The following is an 11,666-nucleotide window of genomic DNA, read 5'->3' as shown; positions in this document are numbered from 1 at the left end:
CTCCCAAAACCCTAACCCTAATTTTCTCCTCTCCTTCCACCCTCCATGGCAGCCGCCGCCGCCAACCTCGCCGACAACCACGCAGCTGCAGCAGTGCCGCCACTGTTCCGCCACCACCGTCCCTGCACTACGCCGTCAACGCCTTCACTGCACCAGAAGCGGCGCGGCCACCACGTTCTTCCATTCACGCGTAGCAGCTCCTTCGCGCCACCATCTCCACACAGTCGCCGCCACCATTGTAGCAGCTCCTTCGCACCACCATCTCTGCACCTTGCGCCACCGCGAGTTCTTCTCCCACAGCCACAGACGAACCATCCAGCGGTGCCACTCGCGATCATCTTTTCCGTGGCGCCACCAGATCGCGCAGTTCACCACCTGTTCTGCAGCACCGCGCCGTCTCCATCTTCTCGTGCAGAACGCCACCGCGAGCACACCACCACTGCAGAACCACCACACCTCCATCTTCTCGCCTCTGCATCTGCAGCAACAACGCGAACCAGCGCCGCCACTGCACCTGCAACCACCGCGCCGCACCGTCGGACCACCATGAACCACCGCGCCGTCACGAGGGAGGGAGAAGAGTGTGAAAGTGAAACCCTAATTCTGGAAAGTGTACTCTGCGCCACGTGTCAGCGTCTGATAGGCAGTCAACTAGTCAAACTCTGGTCAAACTGGTCAAACTCTGGGCAATTTTGTAAAAATGCTTAAATAAGAGGGGCAGAATTGGAAATTGGACAGAAATTAAGTTGCTAATTAATTAAATAAAAATAAAAGATTTTAGCAACTGACAGATAAAGCCCAAAGTCCAGTGGAAGCCTATATAAAGAGACTTAAGGGAGCAGAAGCGGGGGAACTAACAATTTACAGCTGACAGCTTAGACACTTAGAACTCTCTGGTTTTGGCAGATACCGTCTCCACCACATCTCTCATTCTTTCTTTTATTTTCTTTTCATCATATTATCATGTATTCCATCAAAGCCATGGAGGGCTAAGCTTTTAGGGTTGATTCCACTGTAATTTCTTAAATGGATTCTGAGGTTAGATGAATTTATATGTTTTGTTATATTGATTATTGTTGTGGTTTTTTTTGTTTATCTATGTCCTTTGCTTCTTAATCGAATAGAAAATAATGATTTTAAATCTACATGCATGCTAATCATATGAGTTAAAAGGTTTTTAAATTAAATTGAGACTTTACTTTGATTTTGTTTAGAAACTTTCATTTGATTAAATAAGTTTTTGCCAATAATTGAGACTTTAATTTGATTAGAGGTAATTACTTTAACTAAAATTAGTCAAGACTTTACTTTGATTAATTAAGTTTTCTATTTGGTAAAGAAACAAAGGAATAGACATGAAGAATCTTATTTAGAAAAAGCAGTGGAATTGACCTATTTACTATTACTGTGTTTACAATCTTCCGTGTCATTTTCTTTGCATATCAAAACCTCCCTATTTTTATAGTTGCTAGTTTTAAATTGCATTTTTGAGAATCAAATATTTGAGATCAATTCCGTATTCGTTGTGAGACGACTCAGGGTTATCTTAACCCTAACTATTTTCTTCACTACAAACTGGCAATACTGAAGTTGCTAAAGTAGTGGTAATTTGATCGCCTAACGACAGCGATATCAGTGCAGGGGCTACCTGGGCTTTTGAAAGAGTTTTCATATTTAGACTTTTGATGTAAAATTTATTATGTTGAATTTGGTGGATTTTGGAACAATGTATTTGCGAACATATGAATTATGTTATATTAAAGTTTTTAATTTCTCGTGTTTTGGGAAATGGTATTATATTAAATGAGGTTTTATTTTCATTTCCTATTTTATTTATTAAAAATTAGTAATATTCCTTAGGGATGTTACACTCTACCGAGCTAATTGTTACAATGTTTCTTTCTCCCACACACAAGGTTAGTCCTTAAAGTGTTTCAAGCCTCCTACTACTCTCACCACTCAAGTCAGTATGCTCTATGTGAGACTAATTGACTTTTTAGAGTGTCAGGATGCAATCCTTACATTGAATCCTTACTAAATTATATAAAAAGGGCACCACCATGAACTCCCATTAACAAGGGTCATGGAATTACGTCCCGACCAACTGAGATACCACCATGAGATCTCACCTAGAGGCTTATGAAATTACGCCCTAACCAATGAGGCACCACCACAAAACTATCGTGGAATTACGCCCTAACCACATACAAATCATGTTTCACTATCCAAGTATGTACTTATTATGCATACAAATCTCATGCCAACATTTATAACCAACCTTCATTCTTATTCCATACCAAAATCATACCAAAATCATTCCATACATGCAACATGCCCAAATCATGTTGAACTTATCCATCACAGACCATAAATCATCTCACTCATACATAATCACCCAATTCATGCTTTAAAAGTATAATTAATTTAAACAATATGCCCAACATCCAAGAACAGAGAAACAATATAACAAGCACACTTCTCGCCCAGTCCTTCACTCAGGCAGAAATATTTCGTTCAGGGGAGAGGGTTCTCTCGCTCAGGCGAGCTCCTTTCGCCTAAGCGAGAGCTCGAAAAGAGGAACAAGGAGCTTTCACGTTCTCTCGCTTAGGCAAGACCTCCTCGCCTGAGCGAGATGGCTCTCGCTCAAGACAGGAGCTCGTCGTTTGAGCGACAACTCGCGTAAGCTCCAAGGATGAACCTCTGATGCTCTTGCTTGGGCGAGATTGGCCCGCCTGGGCGAAAATATTAGAGTTTTCCACTGTTCTCGTATGTACAGTCAAGCATTCACAACAAAACGAAGTTTTCAGCATTTTCCAAGCACTCATAACATCAAATAAACAATCATCACGCAAAAACCATACCAGAGCAAGCATAAAATCAAAGGACAAGTAAAACCTTAGTTTCCCTTATCTGGAAAGAGCTAGCCAAAAGACTCGTATTTCCGAACAATAACTCTGAGACAACTTAATGAGCTGGAAACAATAGCGAAACAATATGGAAACGAGGTCATTAAGATGAGCCTCAAAGGAAACACAAAATAAGACCAAAGGAGAACTAGTATGAGCTAAGAAGCAACTTACGTGAAGCGGAAAAGCTTGAGCTTGCTTGACCAAGAGTTGGGACCAAACCCTAATAGAGCACGACTGTTGTTCTAAGAGAGGGTGAGAGCTGTTTTTCTGGAAAGTGAAGTGAATGAGAAAGTTATGACAGTTTAAGATCTTAAACATCCTATGTGTCAACACTTAAACCCAACAAATGGGGATACGTCCTTTAAATTTTTAGAACAAAAAAAATAGGGTTTTACAGTAAGAATCATCCATAATAATAAATCTTACTCAATATTTCTATTAAGTTGTGATTAGATAATACGATAAAAGATGAATGATTAGTTATGTATATGTAATGGGACGAAAGATCGTAGATGGATGGAAGAATGCTGAGTTTTCCTTGTCATCTTATTTATCGAATAGGTTGAGATTTTTTTTATTTATATTTTACTAATTATAAATTTTTTATTAGACCATTTCGAATGTAATTTTCTCACCATATTACTCTGAGAGAATTTTATCCTTTATAAGACTTTATCAATTGTATTTCAGTACAAAATTTTACAAGACCCATTATGATTGGACAACGTCGTTTTAGTGGGAAGACTCAAAGTCTTACTTAAGATTAAGAATCTTAAATCTAAGATCTCTCCATGATATATCCACATGTTTTAATAAGTATTTTAGAACGTTGCTGAAAAAGTTTCTGTGTGCATTACTCCACTAATTATTATAGATGTCCTTAACCTCTGTAGACACCACGATCACGGTTTTCCCTCCATTCTAGAAAAAAGCAGGAGCAGTTTTCTCAGTCTTTCAGAAACCGAAATAATTTTTTATAGCAAAGAAGATGGCAAAAGAGCAGCAAAAGCAGGATCCCGGGGCATTCACCAACTCTTTGCGAAACCAAAACCAGGTTTATACCCATTTTTCTCTTTTCACTTCTCATTCACTTATGTAAACCCAAATAGGAAACTGGTGTTATATAGATCTCCTGTTTGCATAGATGCATTGAGTGTGTGAATCTTGAAACTTCACTCCTAGTCCTAACCCATGTAACGTGATGTTTTGAAATTTGCGTGTGGGAGTAGGAATTGCAGGGTAAAGGTGAAGTGGAAAAGGAGGAGGCTGAGGCCCCTTTCACTCTCAGCGTCACCTCCAAGGTATATTTTGCAATTGGGTTCTCTCTGCAATAAAAAAGATTGAAACTTGTTCGGTGAATGCAGGTTTTGTACATGTTGGGAGACATCACAGCAGGGCCTGCGTCTATGTTCGCGCAATGGCTCCAATTAGTTCGTAAACGCACTTCCAATAATCGCACTTCTGGCTTTCCTCACCGTTCTTCCACCATGCCTTCCAGGTTCCCTACTATTTCTTCTCTTCCAAATGCATTTGTACCCTTTTTCATCATTGCCATTGAGCATGTATGTAATAGGATGATGCTATTGAGATTTTTTTTCTTCTTTTTCGTGAATAATTACAAAAAATGTTAAATCGATAACCCTGTTATTTACTATTTAAAAAAATTGCATAGGAAGTAACCAATGAGTTTGTGATCTTATAAAGAAGTAAAAGTAGAAAATGCTTTTTCAAACTAACCACGCTTAAAGTTTTTTTTTTTTTTTTTTTTTCTTTTGTGCTTTTTTAGAAGGGAAGTAGTGAAGGGGGGCCTGTTGGAGGAGTTTCCTTTTTGGTTTAGTTTTTATCTGAAGTGGTGGCTAAGGGTGATTTAATTTGTGTTCAGCCCGGGAGAAATTGAAGATGTGAAAAATGATCAGCAAACAGAAATTAGTTTGTGGGAGAGGCTTGGCAAAGCTGAAATGTTGGACATTGAATCGAGTTCATTTTCTTGGGTCAGACTCTCTTCACTTCACCACACTGAACACACTAGCAGCAACGAACATTCTGAGGATGAAATGAACCGAGCTCTCGAGGTTTTTTTTTTTTTTTCCTATACACTTGTTTACTGCACAAACTGTATAAGGGCTTTTGAAGTTGTGTCAATATGCAAATAGCCTCAATGTTTAAGTTCCAGAGACTTAGATACAGATTAAAAAAAATACATCTGATTTTTACTTGAACATGTTGATACTTATCGGCTTCTTTTTCAATCTTAATAAAGAACTATAGTTTCTTTATGATATATCTTCGTCCAATATATTTTATGCTAGGTGCTTCCTTATAGCGTTGGTACGTACTCTATTCCATTAATTGATTGTTTTGGGTTCAAGTGTTTCCTCTGTGGGTTAACTTAAAAAAATCAATGTTATGCTGCAATAATTGTGTGTGATTTCCTCTTCCTTTTGAAGAATACAAGCTTGCTTTCTCTAGTTGTGCCTCACTTTCTTCTCAGTTGTGCACATAGGTAACAGTAAATTCTGGAGGGGTAGTCTTCTTTGCCTTTTTCAACGGTTGTGACAGTGGTGATGGTTGTTCAAAAGAAGAAACAGCTGTTATAAAGATATCGTCTTCAAGAATGGCAACACAATCGGAATGTCTTGGTTATGAATTTGCCAAGTGGTTGGGCGTTCAAACTCCTCAGGTTGTTCTCTCTTTTATCTATTTCCCCTTCAGATTTACAGGCTTAAGAAATCAAACTATATTTCTGCCATATTCATCCATTACTTCTATTTGGAATACAAGGCTAGAGTCATCCACAATACCAGTTTAGAGTGGATACAAATAAAGGAAGCTACAGAAAAAGCAAGAGATGCAGCAAGTTCTGCACGTGATGCAATTGGTGAACTGACATGCACAGAACTTCTGGAAGCACTTGATCTTAGTCGATGTCTCATGTTTATGAGGTATGATTGAAATCTAGTGTTAATATGATAAGGTTTTTACCCATGGCAGCAGGAGATTCCTTGGTTGCCCTGTTATATTTGTTTCCAAGAGTTGTTCATGATTGGGCCTGATGTGATAATCTCAAATACTGCCATGCACTGTTATCATCTTATGTCTGAGTTAATGCAACCATCCAAGAAATGACATTTTCATATAAATTTCAATATTGTCGAAACAGCTTTTGGTAATTAGCAAAAGATAACTAACTACCGTGTGTTTTCTTCTCCGTGCGGTGGTTGGCAATTTAATGGAAGTTGGATTAGTATGAAAACGACAGTTTTGTTATTCCATTTATAAGTTAAATCAAATCCAGTGTCCCCAAAAAACAGTTAAAGCAATTAACATGGTAACTGTTTGGTGCAAAATCACTTAGATATTCCTCGGCCACAAGATGACTACTTTTTATCATTTTTTCTAAAGATGACTATTTTTAATCATCTTACTGTAGTTATGTGCACGGTTCACCCTTGCTTGAAAGTTCTAGAGCGTTTGAGTCACAGGAATATGCAGAACGAACATCAGCAGCCCTTGGCAGAGTACTGATGCTGGATCTTGTCATCAGAAATGAAGATAGGCTCCCTTGCCGGCAGCTTAGATGGCGTGGGAACTCTGCAAATTTGTTATTGACTGAAAAAGTAATCTCTGCAAATGTAGATACAATAGGAGAAACCTTTAATTCTGCAGTGAACCGATATGGACCAAGGGTGAATAGGTCACTTCAAAAAGAGAAAAGGTCAGCATCAGTTGATAGTAGAATGAATTCCCATAATTCTGGTTCGGTATCACAATACCCTGGTCTTTCTGACATCAAATACACATCAATACCCACTAACATGAATATGAAAAGTCAAAAATCAGGAGAATCAATGCTAACTGACTTTAACGTTGTGGCAATTGATTCCGGCGTACCCCGTAGACCCCCTGCTGGAAAGCGTGCAGATGACCAGGTTAATTATCCTAAGTTGGTCGAGTTACTACTTAATAGCTCTGAGTTTTCTTCTAACCTATTACATGATATAACTGGAGGGAGATTAGGATGTCCTCATCTAGAAGACACTAACACAACAACAACCGATGTTCAAACAGATGACATAGCATCACTAGTTCATGAATTTCGTAATGGTTTTCGTGCCGCTCTCATGGACATGCAGGGATTCCATATATTCCTACTCACACTTCATCAAAAACTTGATACTTTGTTAAGGTTATTTATGAATGCTGTAGGCAAAATATCATCAGGAGAGTCTGAAAAGGAGGATGCAGTGGTTCATGACTTACCTTCTCCAGCTTTTGCTGGCAGTTGCCTTTCCCCACCTATTAAGGAGAGACATTCTAATGATATTCATCAAGATTGTAGTGATTCAGAATCACAGAGAACTGCTCCTAGGGCATCATCATCTTCAGGCAGTAGAGATTGCTGTGACTCTGCCTCTCCTGCATCAAGAGAAGGTTGGCATGGAAAGAACTCTAAAGGAAGTGCAGAGTCACTTCGTGGTTTGCGCTTGACAACTAAGCTTCGCGACTTACATAAATTTGCCAAGGTTGGTCTCTAGGAAACATGATCTTGTTTCTTAATTCATTGTTTTGGTTCTTTAATCCTGTCTCTTTTTTTTTTTTTTTTTTTTTTTCTGGATAGATCATAACATAATCAGCCATTGGCATATTGATTGTTATGCAAAATAAAAATATATTTGTTCTATTTACACAAAATAAATTTACATTAACAGTATTGAAGACCGACCATGTATACTCTTGTTGTTTTGAGAATGAACATGAAATTTTACCAATAAGTTTCAGTTGTTTTATTTTGGAAAACAAGTTACTCTGACCTTTTGCTCTTCTTGCTATCTTATTTGAAATAGTGTTGTTTGACATTGGTGTGGTGAGGTCCTAAAAATGGGTGGTACGTTGAAAATGTTGCTTTCTTCCAAATAAATTGTTTTCTGGTCGTTTCATTTCCCTATGTCCTGCATGTGAACATTTCATACACAATTAATCATGTATCTTGAGGTGATTGACGGAAAAAGATATAGAAGTATTGTAAGTAGCTGTTTTTGACAAGTAAAACTTCATTTTATTATTTGTTCTCTTTTATCATGTCTTACACTCTATCCTGATTTCCAGGTTGACTCAGAATCTAATAAAGAATTGGAACAGTGGAATGAAATGCTTAAAAATGAGGCAGTCAAGTTATGCATGGAGAACAATTTTAACACAGGATTTTTCGAGGGCAGTGATAACAACACTGTTGTTGATGCATATGAACTGAAGGTATCTCAATTTAAAATAGTATTCAGTACTAATAGGTTGGATTCATTTCATTTATGGAGGATAGAGGAATTAAGCGATTAGTCCATTGACCTTCAGGTCAGACTTGAGCATATCCTTGAGAGGATTGCATTGATATCTGAGGCTGCAAATGCAGAGAGACCATCTGCTGTTACAGATACACTGTTCATTGGTGGAGCGCTGGCTGCAAGATCTACGTACACCTTACAACACTTGGGAATCACACATATTTTATGTTTGTGTACAAACGAAATTGGCCAATCAGATTCACAGTTTCCTGATCTTTTCACATACAAAAATTTCTCTGTAAGTTGTACTAATGTCTAAACTTTACCATTATATGAGGTTTAGTTTGCGTTAGAATCAATTTACTTCATGCCTAATGTCCTACTCTGCATTTTTATAATCATGCATGCATTTTCATGCAGGATTAATCCAGTTTTTGTGTTGGATTGGAGCTTTGTACTTTTATTTGTTCTACTGTAATGACTTCATGAGTTTCCAATTACTATTTGATGTTCCGTTCATTCAAAAGGTTAAGATGCATGTTCATGAATGTTTTTCATTCCCAACACAATCTTACATGAGATATCTGTGTTTCAAGTGTAGACACGACACTTTTTATCTTGTGCTAAAAATATTGTTTTTGGTCTTTGACTGGGCATCCTCACAAGCATAATATGAGATAACCCTCTGGCCAGGCGTGGTAGTTATGCAAACCCTCCTCAAATGCTTGATCTGTTGGGTAGTGCTACTGGCAGCCCATGGGACCCAGGATATATTATGACCAAACTAAAGTTTCTCACAAGTTTGTCCTTAATTTTTTATAAAATATTTCTTAATTTACGTCTTGACATAATATTGCAATAAATATATTCAGAATCATATTGTAATAAATCATGATCAAATCATTTAGATGATAGCCTGTTATTTTTGACTTCCGGTTTTTCCTCATTGTGGCAGATTTCATTGTCTTTGGACTAATCTAGTGTATAAATCAATGGCTGTATTGTTATAAAATGATCAAACAAATAAAAAGATTTTCTTTCTCTTTTCTGATAATATGATTCCATTCCTCTTCTTCTCTTGTCTTTTCTTACAATTCCCTTTTGGAAGTTATTTGATTTTGTTGGTTTGAAATTTTGATCTCTTCATCAGATAGAGTATTTTCTAGTTAAGCTAGGCCTGCACATTTTCTCGTGTAATCATGCACTTTATTTGCTATTTAATATGGTATAATTTATGAATGTCATTGTGAGTATCTATAACTATTTTTTTTTTCCTCGATAGATCAAGGTATCTATTGCATTTTTAACCGAGGATCTGTCCAGGAATAATTCTTCATTTTGTCTCTCTTCATTCTCCCGTTTAACAGGTATGTGACAAAGAAGATTCTAACATCAGCAGCATATTTGAAGAGGCTTGTGATTTTATAGATTATGTTGAGAAAGCTGGTCAGAGTGTTTTAGTTCATTGCTTTGAGGGGAAAAGCAGAAGTGCCACTTTGGTCCTGGCTTACCTGATGCTTAGGAAGTAAGTAAGAATATATACAATTTTATTTATGATAATTGGAACACTTGCAACTCATAAGTTTGTGTTCCTTGATAGTTAATATTATCACTCACTGCTACTAGTAGTTGGGACAATTTACTAAAAAGCTTGTGTTGTAGGAAATTCACTTTGTTAGAAGCATGGAATGCTCTAAAACGAGTTCATCGTCGATCTCAGCCCAACGATGGTTTTGCAAAGATCTTACTTGAGCTAGACCAGAAACTACATGGCAAGGTTTCAATGGAGTGGCAGCAACGGAAACCAGTGATGAAAATATGTCCCATCTGTGGCAAGAATGCTGGACTAAGTAGTAGTTCGCTTAAACTCCATCTTCAGAAATCACACAAAAAGCTGTCATCAGGGAGTGTGGATAGTGCCATGACAAAGGAGATCCAGAAGGCATTAACAGCTTTGAAGATTAGCCGAGGTGGGAGTGTTAGTCCCACACAAAGGCAGTCTCATTCAATGGTTGATGCATAAATATCTCTTGCAAATATTACGGAACATTCATTCAAGATTTTATTTTCATGTTAGAAAATTTTTAGTAAGAGTGAGCGAAAGAGTGGTTTGGAAATAGGATTAATTTGGTTAGTGATTTCTTGTAATTGGGTACTGGGGATTTTCTTTGTGTGTACATGAAAAAGAATTTGCTAGAAGAGATCAAATTTGTATAATTGCCTCTTGGAAACAATTAGTTTTTAATTATTGACTTAAAAGAGAGAAAATTCATTTTACATATACGATGCTTGATGGATTTCTAATTGATATAGTTTGTTTGATTTTTCTGAGTTATTTTAGAGACCTTGTTTAAGCATCTTAAAAAGCCTAAGCTTGTGTTTGTATTTGGATGAAGAATTTTAACAATTTTAAGAAATTGAAATAATAGTATTTGATATATTTGATTTTTTTTTTATTTTTTAAATAGTTTGTATCGACAACTCGATCTATCTTTTAACTCGGTTTGAGTTGACTTGACTTTTGACCTTGATTTACTTGTCTTGACTTTTGATTTGTGTAACGTCTCATTTAATTATTTAACGAAATTAAAGGAAACGTCACGTGATAAAAGTATAGTAGCGTAGTCTTGGGGTTCTTATCACAACCCCTACAACCTGGGCACACCACGATGCCAACATAAACCAGATACAATTCTCACAAAGAGTGCAGAGTAGGGAAGCATAAAATGATACAGGGGCCGTAGCCTTAAAGAAATCGTGAGTAAAACAACTCCAGCCCAGATGGCTAAGCAGCGGACTCGCCATTCCCTTGTTGACCACGAGAACTTCGCCCATCTGCTCCCATCAATCAAATTGATGATCATCGTAAGAAGAACAACCACATACAATACAACCATACAAATAAACGGGTAAGCTAGAGCCAACACATATTCATCATACAGTCAAATACATTATCATCATCTCATATCCATATAACAATCAAGCATGTTATGACTCTTCATTCAATACACTACGACTCGACTCATCCGGATATGTATAACTTGGTCGGATTCAGCGGATGCTTGCACTTGTGGTGGATACCTCTGCTTATCCCCGAGCTGCTCGATCCTGAGCTATGTAGTACAAGTGTTATGTTGAATCAAATTTCCCTCACCACAAGGTTAGCCCTTACTGGATTTCAGGCCTCCTCCTACTCTCACCACAGGAGTCAGTCCGCTCTAGGTGAGACTAACTGGCTCCTCAGAGTGTCAGGATGCAACCTTACCTTGAATCCTTACCTAGTTATACAGATGGGGCACCACCATGGACACCCACTAACAGGGGCCATGAAATTACGTCCCGACCACTGAAGCGTAGTCCCGGAGGTCTCACCTAGAGACCCCAAGGAATTACACGTTGACACGAACCAACATTCATAAAAGTAGGAGAACATCAAAATCATGTTTACAATTCCATACCAATCCTTGAGATTTATTCC

General features: G+C 37.7%; 1 protein-coding gene across 2 annotated transcripts; it reads left to right on the top strand.

The window, feature by feature from the left end:
* The first annotated feature begins 3,709 nt into the window (after positions 1 to 3,709).
* On the top strand, positions 3,710 to 10,469 carry LOC114163988 (dual specificity protein phosphatase PHS1-like). 2 transcript variants are annotated; one of them, XM_028048419.1, is made up of 11 exons: positions 3,710 to 3,963; positions 4,139 to 4,210; positions 4,274 to 4,407; positions 4,792 to 4,981; positions 5,413 to 5,589; positions 5,691 to 5,851; positions 6,340 to 7,432; positions 8,016 to 8,162; positions 8,259 to 8,486; positions 9,556 to 9,713; positions 9,851 to 10,469. In XM_028048419.1, exons 1-11 carry the CDS (start codon positions 3,898 to 3,900, stop codon positions 10,209 to 10,211), a joined length of 2,787 nt encoding a protein of 928 aa, XP_027904220.1. In that variant the 5' UTR covers positions 3,710 to 3,897; the 3' UTR covers positions 10,212 to 10,469. The 2 variants fall into 2 exon arrangements, with proteins under 2 accessions (XP_027904220.1, XP_027904221.1); XM_028048420.1 differs by lacking the exons at positions 3,710 to 3,963; positions 4,139 to 4,210 and having other exon boundaries at positions 4,296 to 4,407; positions 4,696 to 4,981.
* The last annotated feature ends 1,197 nt before the right edge of the window (positions 10,470 to 11,666 follow it).

Source organism: Vigna unguiculata, chromosome 9, assembly GCF_004118075.2.
Source record: "Vigna unguiculata cultivar IT97K-499-35 chromosome 9, ASM411807v1, whole genome shotgun sequence".
In the NCBI taxonomy this organism is placed as follows: domain Eukaryota; kingdom Viridiplantae; phylum Streptophyta; class Magnoliopsida; order Fabales; family Fabaceae; genus Vigna; species Vigna unguiculata.
Note: the sequence above shows the minus strand (reverse complement) of the source record. Positions and strands in the feature narration are given on the sequence as shown.